Source organism: Notolepis coatsorum, assembly GCF_963971535.1.
Source record: "Notolepis coatsorum genome assembly, chromosome: 4".
Classification (NCBI taxonomy): Eukaryota; Metazoa; Chordata; class Actinopteri; order Aulopiformes; family Paralepididae; genus Notolepis; species Notolepis coatsorum.
In genome coordinates, this window is record NC_140168.1 from 122766056 (window position 1) to 122780489 (window position 14434).

General features: G+C 47.9%; 1 protein-coding gene across 1 annotated transcript in view; it reads left to right on the forward strand.

The window, feature by feature from the left end:
• Nucleotides 1–356: 356 nt before the first annotated feature.
• Nucleotides 357–14434, forward strand: part of arrb2b (arrestin, beta 2b) — a 259148-nt gene continuing 245070 nt past the window's right edge. Inside the window, exon 1 of the mRNA XM_084312624.1 lies at nucleotides 357–496. Coding sequence (XP_084168750.1) covers nucleotides 474–496 — 23 coding nt within the window. The 5' untranslated portion in view covers nucleotides 357–473. The remainder of the gene's footprint in view (nucleotides 497–14434) is intronic.

Genomic DNA, 14434 nt, shown 5'->3' on the forward strand with positions numbered 1-14434 from the left:
TGGGCGGGTGCCCGGAGGCTGTCAGTCAGCCTGATGGACTCCGCGTAGGTAGGGTATGATTGGCCGAGCGCGATGTCACTCATATTAGGGAGGCGTGGTCTCCGACTAGTTGAGTGGGCTGCTGCTGCGGAAACGGTGCAACTTGCTTCAAGGAGCGAGAAGAAGAAGAAGAAGAAGAAGAAGAAGAGGGTTGGCGCTTCTGCCCTGAGAGACAGAGCGAGAGAGAGAGAGAGAGAGAGAGAGAGAGAGAGAGAGAGAGAGAGAGAGAGAGAGAGAGAGAGAGAGAGAGAGAGAGAGAGAGAGAGAGAGAGAGAGAGAGAGAGAGAGAGAGAGAGAGAGAGAGAGAGAGAGAGAGAGAGAGAGAGAGGGGGAAACGAGGCAGCGAGAACCCGCAGTCTAACTCTAATTGCTTGATTTTTAAACGACTATATTATCGCTTTGAAAGATTCGTCTCCAGAAGAGGCCTGAGAGAGATGGGGGACAAGGCGGGGACGAGGTAAGATGTGTGTTTTGTTTGTATATGAATATGCTGCACGCTTGATTCGCCCCTTATAGTTATAGATGTGTGTTTTCGTTTGCTCTCGAATATCAAAGGATGTTTGTAGTAGGAGGCGAGAGAGAGGGAGAGGGAGGGTGTAGTGTGTGTGTGTGTGTGTGTGGGGGGGGGGGGGGGCAGATTGGTGTGAGCGATCATATCGCCTTGTTGTAATATAAAACTTATATATATAATAAGTATATATAAACCCGGGAATGCAAAACAAGTGGTGATCATCATGCGGTGACCGTTTGCAAAACGAGCTGTCACATTTGACGAAAGGCAGCTGGGTGGGGTTTTGCAAAAACCAACGAACCTCTCTTGAATATATATATATTATTATGTGTAAAAAAACACAAACAATGCTGTCTTATTTTCGCCCCCCCCCCCCCTTTTCCCGCACGCAGCTTCTGTCCGCGGCTTTAAAACCCAAACAAACACCGCGGTGTTAATAATAAAGATGAAGTCACCGCGTTCTTTATTAATGAAACCGTGTCTCTGAACTTTGATACAGCAGCAGCCACGACGGTAGAACTGGTTGTTTATTTTATTATAATTAATAACCCAAGTGAGGCCCCACAGTCACGGCTGTCAACGTGATAATAACAAGAGAGACAAGAAGACGGGCTGAGAATCAACACTTCCTCTCTCGACTGTCAAACTGTTGGCCCAAGAGGAGAAGTGTTCTGAAACGCCATAGTCTGTGACTATATATTCCGAGAGAGAAAAAACACACACCAACCGCCTGTTTGTCGGTTTCAAGGCTATATGGTAATAATATACAAGTGTAATAAAAAAGCTATACTCTCTGGAGACGACGCCGGGGACTCTCTGCATCATACAGACCGACGGTGACGTGAGTGTGACGTCAGTTTGAGGTTTATGCAGGCGCACATGTGGACCCTGAAATCAGCTGGAGAGCCTCTGATCAATACTGTGAATATTTCATCATCACATACTGTTATAGTTGAGTTAGTACACTATACTTTAGGTCGGGAATAGCGTAACACGCATTTTTTTTTATCCTTGTTTATTATTAGACCTATTTGGGGTCCAAGATCCATTTATCACTATATATAGGTAATAACTGTAGCTGTCACAATAAAAAAAAAATTATGCATGTCCCCAAATTTATTGTGTCGAAAACCTAGCTTGTTGTGAACATTACTATGCACTGCAGTCCGTAGCTTTACAAGTTGTTGCCTGTTAGTTTTTGGTGTGAGATCGGTCTATGTTTCTCTCGTATGTGAGACATGTCTTCTATAGAAGACGAGGAAAGAGAGGTCTAAAAGAGCCCAGGATCTTTTCTTCTAAGGTCGTGGTCCAACGCATTATCGGCGGTGGCAAGCCAAAGGCAGACTTGAAGATGCAGTTAACTTACATGAAGCGGTGGACTATGTGTGTATACACGACACAAGAAGCACCGTGCATGTCCCCCTGTTATCATATCACTCTAGAGATCTATTATTGATACTGCGGCGGGCTGCCATAGATAAATCTTACGGGGCGGGACTGCCTTGAAAGACACGGTTCCCCTTTTCCACTTCCACATTCACGCGGTTGTGAAAACTGCGACCCGAGGGTCCATTGGTGTCCTATGGCTGTTGTCATTCCGCTGCACCGTTTCTTTTTTTTCGTCCCAATTGATGGGCCATCAATGATATGGACAAAGATCCCACATTTACATCTGCCATTCACGAAAATACAGTGCGACTCACTCTATCCACCCTTTTTAATAGGTGTCAACGATTAATTGACTGAATTGAATTAATTGAGCACAAAACAATAATTGGGTAAACGTTACAGTGTCAACGTTTCGAAACATTTCATTGGCGGTGGCAGTTAGATGTTACAAAGTATCTAGTCTGATGCAAATAGAAAGAAGAAAGGATAATCCTTTCATTCATAATCCTTTCATTCGGAAGCATTAACCTCTTAAAACCTCTTAACAACCGCCCCCAAAAGTGGCGATTTTAGTTTTAGTTTTTGAGGACTGCATACTTTTTTTGCAAACCAAAATACTATACTTTATACTTTATACATGCATGAGCCTGGTCTCTTTTGAAAGATGACATTCTGAAGTTTCTGATACAATAAATAAAATTCACTTTTAGTGCTAATGAAATAGAGTAACATAGATCTGAACTTGAGTTGTAGAAAAACTTGTTCTAGTAGTCCAGAAGTAGTATTTCCAAACAAATTGGTATGGCTGAAAAGACACATTGGGTCCATAGCCTGTGTAGTACATGTCCAAATTTCATAAAAATTCATTCAGAAATGAGTGATTAGAAGCGGTATTGGTAAAAGGTGAGAGAGCTCAGAAAACGATTTTCTCATAGTGTTAGGGTTTGAAACCGACCTCAAACGCACGGCACAGACAGGTAGTTCAGAGTTAGCCAAATACTAGGGCGTATTTATTTTCAGAGTCAAAAAGGAGCAAGTAACAATCTTGAAACAAAGGGAGACTGCCTTCAGCAGAGTTATCTGCGGCTCTGCAGATCCTCTTGGTGTTCGAGGTGGGGAAACGGTGTTGACGCCGAAGCGGCTCTGCAGATACTCCCAGCTTCAACTAGAGGTGGAAAAAGAGAGAGAGAGAGATCAATAACAGTCCACATCACACAGAGGCAGTGCGGTCTCCTCCTCCCTTAGCTGAGTCCAGAACAAACAAAACGATATCTTCAGTGTTCACCACAACACACAATTTAGCTGAGGGTCAGTGCAAAACAAAAACGATAATCTTCAGTGTCTCTTCTAAACACACACCCCAGCTGAGTCCAGTGCAAGCAAAATGATAATCTTCAGTGTCTCCTTTAACACACAACTTAGCTGAGTCAAGTGTAAGCAAAAATAGAACTCTTCAGTGTTCTTCAAAACACACAAAACAGAATAGTCCAAAAAGGGGTTTGGTTCAAACTCACCAAAGCGCAAGAGTAAAGCGGGTAAACGAGGCGCAGCTCAAAACGGGGGGACAAGGTCTTCACCAGCGGCAATCCACAGATGTCCTGGAGGGAGAGTAGACGAGGCACAGCAACGGGGAACAACAGGCAGAAACAGAAGTATTCAAAACGACCCGACCTCGATTGAAGGGAAGTTCCAGTATAAAAAGCCTCTGGGGCGCTAATCAAAAACTATGACAGGTGCGTGCTGGAATTGATACTTGCTCCAAAAGCGTGTGGTGGGGAATGCACCAATCAACACAGTACCTTAAAGGAGCGGAGAGTGTGGCGGGGAATGCACCAATCAACACAGTACCTTAAAGGAGCGGAGAGTGTGGCGGGGAATGCACCAATCAACACAGTACCTTAAAGGAGCATGTGGCGGGGAATGGTCCAAACATCACACATAGACTTCAATGCATTCGACAGAGAATTGTCTTCCTGTTTTGGCTCGTGACTTCACGATCCCTGATTCACTCATTCCCAGGTGGGGTACCATTGGAAAGCCCTACTCATTGGTTACAACCCTGTCCAATAATTTTCTAGATCGCCAAATGATTGACGGAGGTAGAGGAGAGTCGGCAGTGGTATTTGAAAAAGTCTGCCGTGTACTTCGGTGCACGCCTCACATATCGGCATGTAAATCGACAGGCAACAAATAGGGCTTTAATTCTATATATATATTGTGTTAAAAAATATGCACACCCGAGCCGCTAGAGGTTGCCAAAGTTCCGGTGGGCAAATCGTCCTCAAGAGGGGGCCGTTGCATGCTAAGAGGTTTATTTTCAGAAAATTCGCCTAAAAGTACATACTCAAGTAAATGGAAGATTGCTCCACTTCTACAAGTTCCATTAGCATGTTCTTGGTATCTAGGGACATCTATGGACCTCTGGGAATGTATTCCCAGTGTCAGACATATTGTGTCTGTTACTCTGCTTGAGTAAATTAAATTGTAATGAATTGGCGGTGACTAATACCATGCTAAAATTACCAAAAGTCACCTTCTTGAGATCAAGTGTAGATGCAGTAAAAAAATTTGCCATCCGGACACATGCAATTTAAAATATTAATATAGAATATCAGGCCTATAAATTACCTTATTATGGCCAAGTCATACATCTTATGGACCGGGCCAAATCTCCTCTTTCCAATGGCAGATTTAAATCTGGATTTAGTACCACCAGGCGGCCATTACAGGGGGGGGGTGTAAATAATTTAGAGATGCACAGATTAATCAATAAAATAATTGTTGGATGAAGTCCTTTTTCAGTTGAGTCGCATTGCAATGTCATACACGTTCATCACGTTGTACCAAAGATCATGTATGTGGCTTCATGCCATCAAGTGAACTCGTCAACCCACTGTTGTGCTTTTCTGCTAGCTTGCTAACTTGCTTGCTAACTAACGTTAGAGTTGGTATGGTGGTCTGGCCTTTTCTTATTAAAATCTGTTGACAGGATTACATTAGTATCAAAAGACAACACCACCATACCTGCTCTAACATTAGTACACAGACGCAAAACGTGTTAGCTTGCTGTCATGGGCTAAGTAAAGCCAATTAATTTATCACATTAGCACGCTAACTATGCAAGCTAGCAGAAAAGCATAACGGTGAGGCCATTGTCTCAACTCTAGGGGTTTCTTTGCGCTGGCACCACCCATAGGCTGAAAATATATTTATTTAGTTAACTAGTAAGACCACCAGACAAGGATCTTGGAAAGCATAGACTAGTCATCAACCCACAAGATTACAACAGGAAATCTGTCTTTTGTAAATCAAACACAGTCTTGGCAGAGGTAACGAATTTTCTCTGGACGTCGTTCATCATTATCATTTGGAACGGCCTCGGCTGTAGTGAAGCGTTCTTATCTGGACACTGTTTACTGAATCAAACAGATCTTTTTTCTCTTTCTCATGAACCCTTTCAGCCGTACACTTTTGGAATGCTTTCTTGGAATTCTACAACTCCATAGAGTTCAATGACCAGTAGTCGTTGTTTCAGAATGTTCGGTTCTCAAAATGTGATCTCACACGGTGAGCTGGTGCACCTGAAAGGGTTACTGATGGTCAAAGAGTTGTCTAAATACATTAGTAACAGCAGTATTCTGGGCTATTATTTGGAGAGACACGGTTAATTGGTGTAAATGGGTTTTTGAAAGGAAGTAGCAGATGAATTAGCTTAGCTACCAATCACTGTCAACGTGAGCGAGGTAAGGTTGATATTTATCGGGCAAAATAAGCCAGACCGGACCAGACCGGCGATGGGGAAAAACACTGAGATATGGTTTTAATAAATCTTTGCTAAATCCATAGGATTCAAGTCTTAAGTCTTAGTGAACAACAGCGCAGTCCTCCGATTGGCTCTGCGATCGAAATGAGGAAGAGCCAATGGGATGCCAATGGAAAAAGGATGGCGATCAGACCGTTGGTCCTCTCTGTGAATTCATATTTAGAACCACGTTAATGAGTTAACGCCGGCCGCACCTCCCAGCAGTGACTCATTGACCCTTTACTGACTAGTTTGAATTATTTGTCGACTTGTAAAAAAAGATCAGTTGTCATCACTTGTCATGTCATGTAACCCCTGATGTTTTCGTTGTATGAAAGCACCGTCTGGATTGCATACGTGTGTAAACACAATGTGGGCTAGATCCACAAAGAATGGATTGCACGGTGCTAATTGCACCCCTACTTACAATTCATTATGAATTGAAAATGGGGGACCCTGATGTATGTATTGATTGAATGAAAATTTGTATTAACAGATTTCAGAATGGGTACAATACATTACAGCTCAATACGTACACACAATTGTTAAGGGGTTGCAGACCAGAGAATCAGGGTCCCCCCATTTTCAATTCATAATGAATTGTAAGTAAGGGTGCAATTAGCACCGTGCAATCCATTCTTTGTGGATCTAGCCCTATGTGTGCTTGAATGCTTCGAAATCCTGATGTGGCAAGTGAATAAATAATGTATATCGTGGAGGTGGTTTAGGTTCAGAGGCTGAGAGTTTGAGTTTAGACAGCCCTAGGCAATAGGGAAGCAGCGCTACTGGCACAGAGGATTAAACAATTCATGATTCACCATCCGGATCATAACAACGCCTCATAGGTTCCCACTTGTAGGTTATGTTGTAGTGGTCTGGTGGTTGGCTAAGATAAACAGAAGTAGCTACAAGCTGCAGCAATGGCTACAGACTGCAAAAGCAGTGCTGTTAATGTCACTGTGTAGGGAAATTCGATAGATGATTTCTTTAGTCGGGGTTTCCTGTGTTTTTGAACTTGCAACTGTTTGTCAGAATAAAAGGGAATGTCAATATAAAGTAAACCCAGTACTTGAGTTTTTAATTGTGAAGTGTAACGCCAGTGTTCTTGGAGGGATTATGCAGTGAACTGGTATAATGACATCGCAATGACATCACAATGTATTTGATTGTGAATCGAAGCGGGGAAAAAAATCGATTTCTAATAATCGTAATCAAATCACAGGTTCCCCCGGTGATCTCCGCCCCAACTATTGTGTCTCGTTTGGGAAATCAATTTCGGTACGTCATTGGGACTGTGCTCCGATATTGCGTCGGGCCGCCGTAAGTCAATCTGTGTACGGCAGTCACCGGATTAACCATTTCACTACCACACTACCAAAGGGTTAACCCTTTCACTGCAACAATACAGAAGGTTAACCCTTTCACTGCCATATGACAGCATGTTAACCCTTTCACTACCACACTACAGACGGTTAACCATAGTCTGTGTAACTGAGGGGTACAATTCCCTGACTGTATTGATAAGTATGGTATCATTAAACCACTACCGCTTTATGTACTTTAACTACTGGCCACACAGTACATGATATAGATATGATGAACACTTTCCCACCATGAAACCAAGTCCACACAAATGTATAAATCGAATATTTAATATATAGCAAAGGGTATATACAACGTTCACTTAATGACATTTATGATTTGAATGCACTTGTAAGGCAAATGAGTATTCGTAGGCAAATCAACATTGAATGTCCAATCTCTGGTTACGCAGGAAGCAAGTATACAACCTGGTTCTTTAGGGAACTATAGCGATGGTACTTAATGATTATAGCTGGATATACTAAAGGGGGGTCCTGCTGGTTGTAAGTCAGTAGGGGGGGGGGGTTAGGAGAGCCGCCGGCGATATCCCATCTGGCCAACGATTTCTTGGGAGAATTCAGAGTGCTGAACACGGTGCCCACAGAACCTTGGTCCACAGATGAATACAGTTGGGCCCTCTTGTAGACGGTAGCTGCCGGTCCACAACGAAGAGACGTGAGGCGACCTCACTCGGGGTAGAGCGCCGTCTCACCTGGACTCCTCTCGGGGGGTAGTTCCAACACTCACCAGTGTTGGCTGTTATCCATGGCATAAATCAAAGCACCCAAAGCAAGTAGATAATCCAAGCCGTGTAGGGCTCGCCGTCGTCCGGGTAAGGTAATCCAATGTGCAGGTCCACTCGTCCTAGCCCAGAACTCCTCGGATGAAAGCACCACACGTGGTTTGCCCAGCCTGGTTAAGACTCTAGATAACGCGAGGAAACGATGGGGGTACTACTCACTGTATAACTCTAACCGAACGATGCACCATACATAATAGACTATTATTAACTTAATAGAAATACGTCCCACTCGACGGTATAGTGCCAAACTATGACAATTCAACTATTAATCCACACGATGTCTCAATGCCATTCTGAGGCCAAGTTGACCATACTGCACCACACGTGTATCGTGGGTGAGGCTTAACGTCTTGCCACTAGGTTGGAGGGTAAAGAACTAAGGGCTAAGGGACTAAAAGAAAGTTCTACTTTACTTGCGCCATATATATATGCGCTGTGAACAAATAGTACCATTCGTATTTCGCCAGACGTATTCCTACGCGGAACCGGGCTAGTAACGACATGTTCGTCGGCACGATTGAACTTGAACCAAGGGGCTTGGCTGCTGGCGCCAAGTTCTTGTCCAATGAGAGAATGAAACTATTATGGGCTGTTAGTAGACTAAAGGGATATTCAGTGTATATGTACAAGGAATATACAAGGGATATCAAACGATATACAAATACTATTAAATATATATCCATAAATAAATATATATATTCGGTTTAGTCTGATCCTTCACAACAGCCGCCCCCTAATTAGTCCCACCTAATTAGCTAAGCAGAGACAGATTAACCGCACTGTCTACCACTCAAGGTCCGCTGTAAGGGTCAGTCAACTCACAAAGTCGTGGGGTCATGGTCGTCATCGATAGTGTCTGGGAGTCTGGGCAGTTCTATTAGCCTCGCCACGGGTCGTGTGTAAGTTCGCCCTTGGACGAGCACCTCAGCTGCTCGGACCTTGCCATCGGCACCGGTGATCACTTTGCTTACGCGGCCAGCCGGCCACATAGCTCTGGGTAGTGACTGGTCGATAATCATGACGACTGTTCCTTCTGTCAAATTGTCTCTCTCTTTTACCCACTTCTGGCGGGTCTGTAGAGACGGTAGGTAGTGGAGTAGAAAGCTGTTCCAAAACTTGTCAGCTAGTACTTGACTGTACCTCCACATTCTTCGGCCGTTCGCTTCTTCAGGCCTGTACATTGTCTGGGGTAGCGCGGGGTCCAGCCGCCCCATCAAGAGTGTGTTGGGGTGACTGGATCGACATCTGCTATATCACTGGAGACGTAGCCGAGGGGCTTGGAGTTCAATACTCCCTCGATCTCCGTGAGGACTGTCATTAGGACTTCTTCCGCTACAGTCTGGGCCCCAAGCACGGCGTACAGGGCTGTCTTTATAGAACGTACTTCTCGTTCCCAGGTTCCACCGAAGTGGGGTGCGTTCGGGGGATTAAACTGGAAGTCAATCTGGGATGGAGCGAGGTGGGTCTTAAGTTCTGGGCCCATAGCTTGGAAGCTCTCTCTCAGCTCTCTTTCTCCGCCTTTGAAGTTTGTCCCGTGATCAGACAACAATGTAGACGGTTTTCCTTTCCGCGATGTGAATCTTCGGAAGGCCATAAGGAATGAGTCTGTGCTCATGGTTGGAAGGAGTTCGATATGTATCGCTCTGGTGGTCATGCATTTGAATACAATACCCCACCGCTTCTCGGTTCTTCTTCCTTTCTTTATATACAACGGGCCAAAACAGTCCATGCCTGTGGAGTGAAAGGGCTTGTCGCCGAGTCGGAGGCGACAGGGAGGTAGGTCAGCCATCCGGGGTATGCTGGGCTGCGCGCGCCACTTTCGGCAGTCTAGACAGGTTCGCTGGAAGCGTTGCACTGCTTCTCTTCCTTGAAGTATCCAATAGCGACGTCTGATCTCCGCGAAGACTCTCTCTGCTCCTGCGTGGTGTACATCTTCGTCGTATTTCTTTATGATCAGCTCTGTGACCTTGTGTCGGCTGTTCAAGACTATCGGGTACTTAACGTCATCCGGTAGATTGGGGGCCCTCCGCAGACGACCACCCACTCTGATGAGATTATGGGCGTCGCTCTCGGGTGCCAGGTGGAGCAATCTGCTGTCTGATGGGACGGGCTTTCCTCCCTGTAGACAGTCTAGCTCGTCGGGGAACGAGTCTCTCTGGGCTCGTTGTAGTAGAAGAAGTTCTGCTTCTTCGTAGTCAGCTGCTGAAATGTCGGCAGTGGGCTGAATCTCTGGGTGGTGCCACAGAAATGTCTTTAGTTGCGCACTCTGTAGGGTGAGGCAATCATCTATGTTGGGGTCTGTGGAGGCGACTGTGCTCAGTCCACAGAACATAGGTTTCTTGTTCTCAGCCTCCTCTTTACTCGCCTCCCGTGGGGTGGGCGTAGGCCACTCTCCTTCCGGGAGCTTGAGGAACTCTGGTCCGTCACTGTAGATGTTGTGACGGGTGAGGTCATCTAGGGACATTCCCCGGGTGATGACGTCAGCTGGGTTGTGTTTGGTGTCCACATACCGCCAGCTCGCTGCTTCTGTTAACTCTTGAATCTCTGTGACTCTGACTCCCACGAAGACCTTGTATCTGCATGAATCAGACTTGATCCATGTGAGTACTGTCGTGGAATCTGACCACAAGATTGTTCTGTGCACCGGAATGGTGAGTTCACGTTGGATTAACGTGGCTAGATGCGCTCCTGCTAGGGCTGCGCAGAGCTCTAGACGCGGGATAGATTGTTGCTTTCGTGGGGCTATTCTTGAGCGAGCCAGGATGAAGGCGGTGTGTATCTCTCCTCCCTGCTCTTGGGCACGCAAGTAGGCCACTGATCCATAGGCTACTTCGGAGGCGTCGCTGAAGACGTGTAGATCCATCTTGCATGTCTCTGGCCTCACTGTGGGTGGGAAGTAGCTGCGGCGTATATTGACGCCTGGGAGTGAGCGGAGTTCCGTCTCCCACTCTCTCCATGTGGAGGCAAGGGGTGCGGGTATTGGGTTGTCCCAGCCCTGGTCCTTGTCCCATAGTGCTCGTACAATCATCTTTGCCCTGGTGGTGTAAGGTAGAATACATCCCAACGGGTCATATTGTCTGGCGAGTGTTCTGTACACACTCCGTCTGGTGGTCGGTATCGCCGTCGACCTTCCCTGCTCCGTGGTCAGGGGTTTGTGTCTATAGTGGAGCGAGTCTGTTTTGAAGCGCCAGACTAGTCCTAGTGTCATTTCTTGGGCTTCTCCTGGGATTGTCGCCATCCAGGTCTCGCTGCTGGCAGCCTTGTCCGCGGGGGAGAGGCTGCGCAATACGTGCGGGTCGCTGCTGGCCCACTGCCTGAGATCAAAGCCGCCTTTGATCAGAGAGGCGCGTAGCTTGAGTAGGAGAGCCTCGGCTTCTTCTTGAGTCGAAACGCTTTGTAAACAGTTGTCCACGTAGAAACTGTTCTTCACACTGTGTCGGACCTCTTCATCTGCTGCTGGGTCCTCTGCGACGTGTTTCTGTAGTGCAAATGTAGCACAGCACGGGCTGCATGTAGTTCCGAAAGGGAGGACTTCCCATTGATAGATGGCGGGGTGCTCATCTCCGATCCTCTCTCTCCATAGGAACCGCAGCAGGGGCTTGTCCTCCTCCACTAGTCTCACCTGCAGGAACATCCCTTTGATATCCCCGCTGATAGCCACCTTGTCCTGGCGGAAGCGTAGTAGCACGCCTAGTAGAGAGGGGCCGAGTGTGGGGCCGGGCAAGAGCTCTTTATTCAGATTTTGGGATCCGATCTGGTAGCTGCAGTTAAACACAATGCGATCCTTGCCGTTGTGGTGGACCTTGTGGTGCGGCACGTACCATGATTCGGTCGTCTGATCGGCCTCTTTAATGTCAATCTTTGTCACGTGTCCCGCTGTGATTAGCTTCTCAATCTCAGCGCGGTACACACTCTCTTGAGCGGGGTCTTTGGCTAGGCGCCGCTCTGTGTTCAATAGATACCGCTCCGTAGCGTCTTTCTTTGCGTGAAAGGTGGGCATTCCCTCTCGCCTCAGGAGTGGAGTTGCGTATCTCATCACTCCGCTGACTGTGACTCTCTTTGTCCCCTGCTCGAGGAGGTTTATGGCGTAAATGTCTTCTTTAGAACGAATGTCTTTCTTTTCGTTCTTAAAGGGCATTGTCTCTAGTGTCCATAGCCTCTCGACATGCTGCAGGAGAGTGGTGTCTTCTTCTGTCACTCTGGAGTGGAGGCAGCTAGTGGCTGCTGTTCGGTTAAGAGATTTAGCGAGGGGGCCTTGTAATGTCCATCCTAGGCGGGTCTCGACTGCTGCAGGACAGCCTCTGGGTCCTGTATGGACCCGGTCTATCGGGACTATGAGGTCTGCATGGTCGGAGCCTATCAGCAGGGTCGGGGTGGCGCCGTCTATGAGCGGGATAGGTAGTTGACGCAGGTGCACATATTTATCCATCAGTTTGGCGATGGGGTAGGTGTACTGTGATAGTCCTATTTCTTGGCTGGTGAAAGCATTTGTAATCCTATACCGTCGCTCTGGCTGCCCGCTTGCTGCGATAGTGAAGGAGACATTCTCGCCTTTTATCGTCTTTAAATCTCTTCTTATTGTCCGAATCGTCATTTGGTTCTCGCTCCCCCGCAGTCCCAGCTGGGCCGCAGCGGACGCGAGCAGAAGGGTCTTCTCTGACCCGTCATCAAGGACGGCGTAAGTGTCCATGACTTTATCTTGGTAGCTCAATGTTACACGGACTACCTTTAAGAGCACTTGGGCGCCGCTGCTGCTGGCGGGGTCAATGTACATGACACTTGCCTTTGTGCTGCTCGATGGTGCAGGTGCAGGCTTTCTTCTGTTACTGTCGTGTAGGACATCTAGGTGGGCTCCGTCACACCGACTGCACCTCTTCTTTAGGCGGCACTCGGCTGCCATGTGACTGCGCGCACATCGGTAACAGCGCCTGTTGGACTTTATCCATTGACTCACTTCTTCTGCATTCATCTTTGTGAACAGGTCACATTGTGACAGCCAGTGTTCCTTCTCGCACTACGGGCACACCATCTTCCACTTCTCTTTTCTCGAGGGGGTACTGTGGTTCTTACTGCTCGGTACTGATTCTGATTGGTGCATGACAGTCACCGATCTTCTTCCATCGTTTATTCTCCTGGGTCCCTCTCTGGAGCTTGGTGTGCTCCGCACGAACGTATCCAGTCGTAGGCTGCTGACTTCTCTCGCCAGGAAGTCGGCTAGATCGAGGAGGGATGGTTCGGGACCGTTAGGATCACGGTGGTCTCTCTGCCGCCTGAAGCGCTCTTGTCTGGCGGGTGGCAGCTTCTCTAAAATCCTCTCGACGTTAGAGTTGGCGTATAGCTCGTGCATACCCTTTTCTCGTTGCGCTCCCAGCATCCCTACCAGGGACTGCACTTTTATAGACAGGTCGTCTAATGAGCGATTGTCTGTTGCTGGGGGTAGGCGGTCAATATGCCTTATCTCTTGGATTACGTAATCCCATATACGTCCATATCTCTGGTCCAGCGCTGCTAGAGCCGCGGTGTATGGGGTCGTAGAGGTGGCATAGGCTAGCGCTATATTGTGCGCTCGGGGTACTTTCAGGTGCTTCAGTAATATTGCATACTTGTGGCGTTCATCAGCGACATCCACCATCATTGTCTCTAAGCACATCCGGAGCTCCGTGTACTGTGCTCGATTCTCATAGGTGAAGTCTGGAAACGTCGGTGTGCCAATGTATGACGCCGTGGATGGCTGATACATCGGCGAGCGTTGGGGGAGAGGCCTCCTAGGCGAGTCTCCTCTTGCGCCTCTCTGTGGGCTGGTACCGGCAGGGTACCATGGCCCGCTGGTCCAGGTGCTATTCCTCGGGGCTGGTCGTGCGTCATGCTCACCCGTGAATAGAGTCGGGGGTCTGTAGCGCAGCGCCGCGGGGGTATAGCCTGGGCTGTACTGGACCTCCTGGTCCGGTGGAGTACTGTGCTGTCGTCGGGCTTGGTTCTCCTCCTCTCCCTCTTCTTCTTCTATCAGGTCCTCTAGATCCTGTAGTCGTTTATTTAGCTTCTCCGCAGTGTATGCCGCTCCTTCCTTGTAGCTGGGTCTCGCTTGGACCGGTCGGGGAAGGGGGTCTGCGGGGGGTATAGGCTTGGTCTGTTGGTCAAGTTCAGGGTCGCTTGCTCGGTTAGGGGATGCTGCCCTTGACTGTTGTCTCGACGAGTTCCTTGAACCCCTGGCGGAGGGAGAGGGTGTTGCCTTGGTGATCAGCTGCTCCATTAGCTGCGCTTGTAGTCTGTCGCGCTCGCCCTGTAGTCTGTCGCGCTCGGTTTCGCGCTGGATGAGAGCGAGGTCGCGCTCTGCCTCTCTTTGGGCACCGTCAGCGGCGCGCTGGGTGTCTGCTCGGTCTCTTGCCATATTCTCTTCCGTCTGAAGGCGTCTCATCTCCAGGCGTATGCGCTCTTCTTCGCTCCGTTGCTGCGTCTGGAGTCGATCGCGTTCACCCTGAAGTCGATCGCGTTCACCCTGGAGTCGATCGCGTTCGGTAGAGGCTGTCAG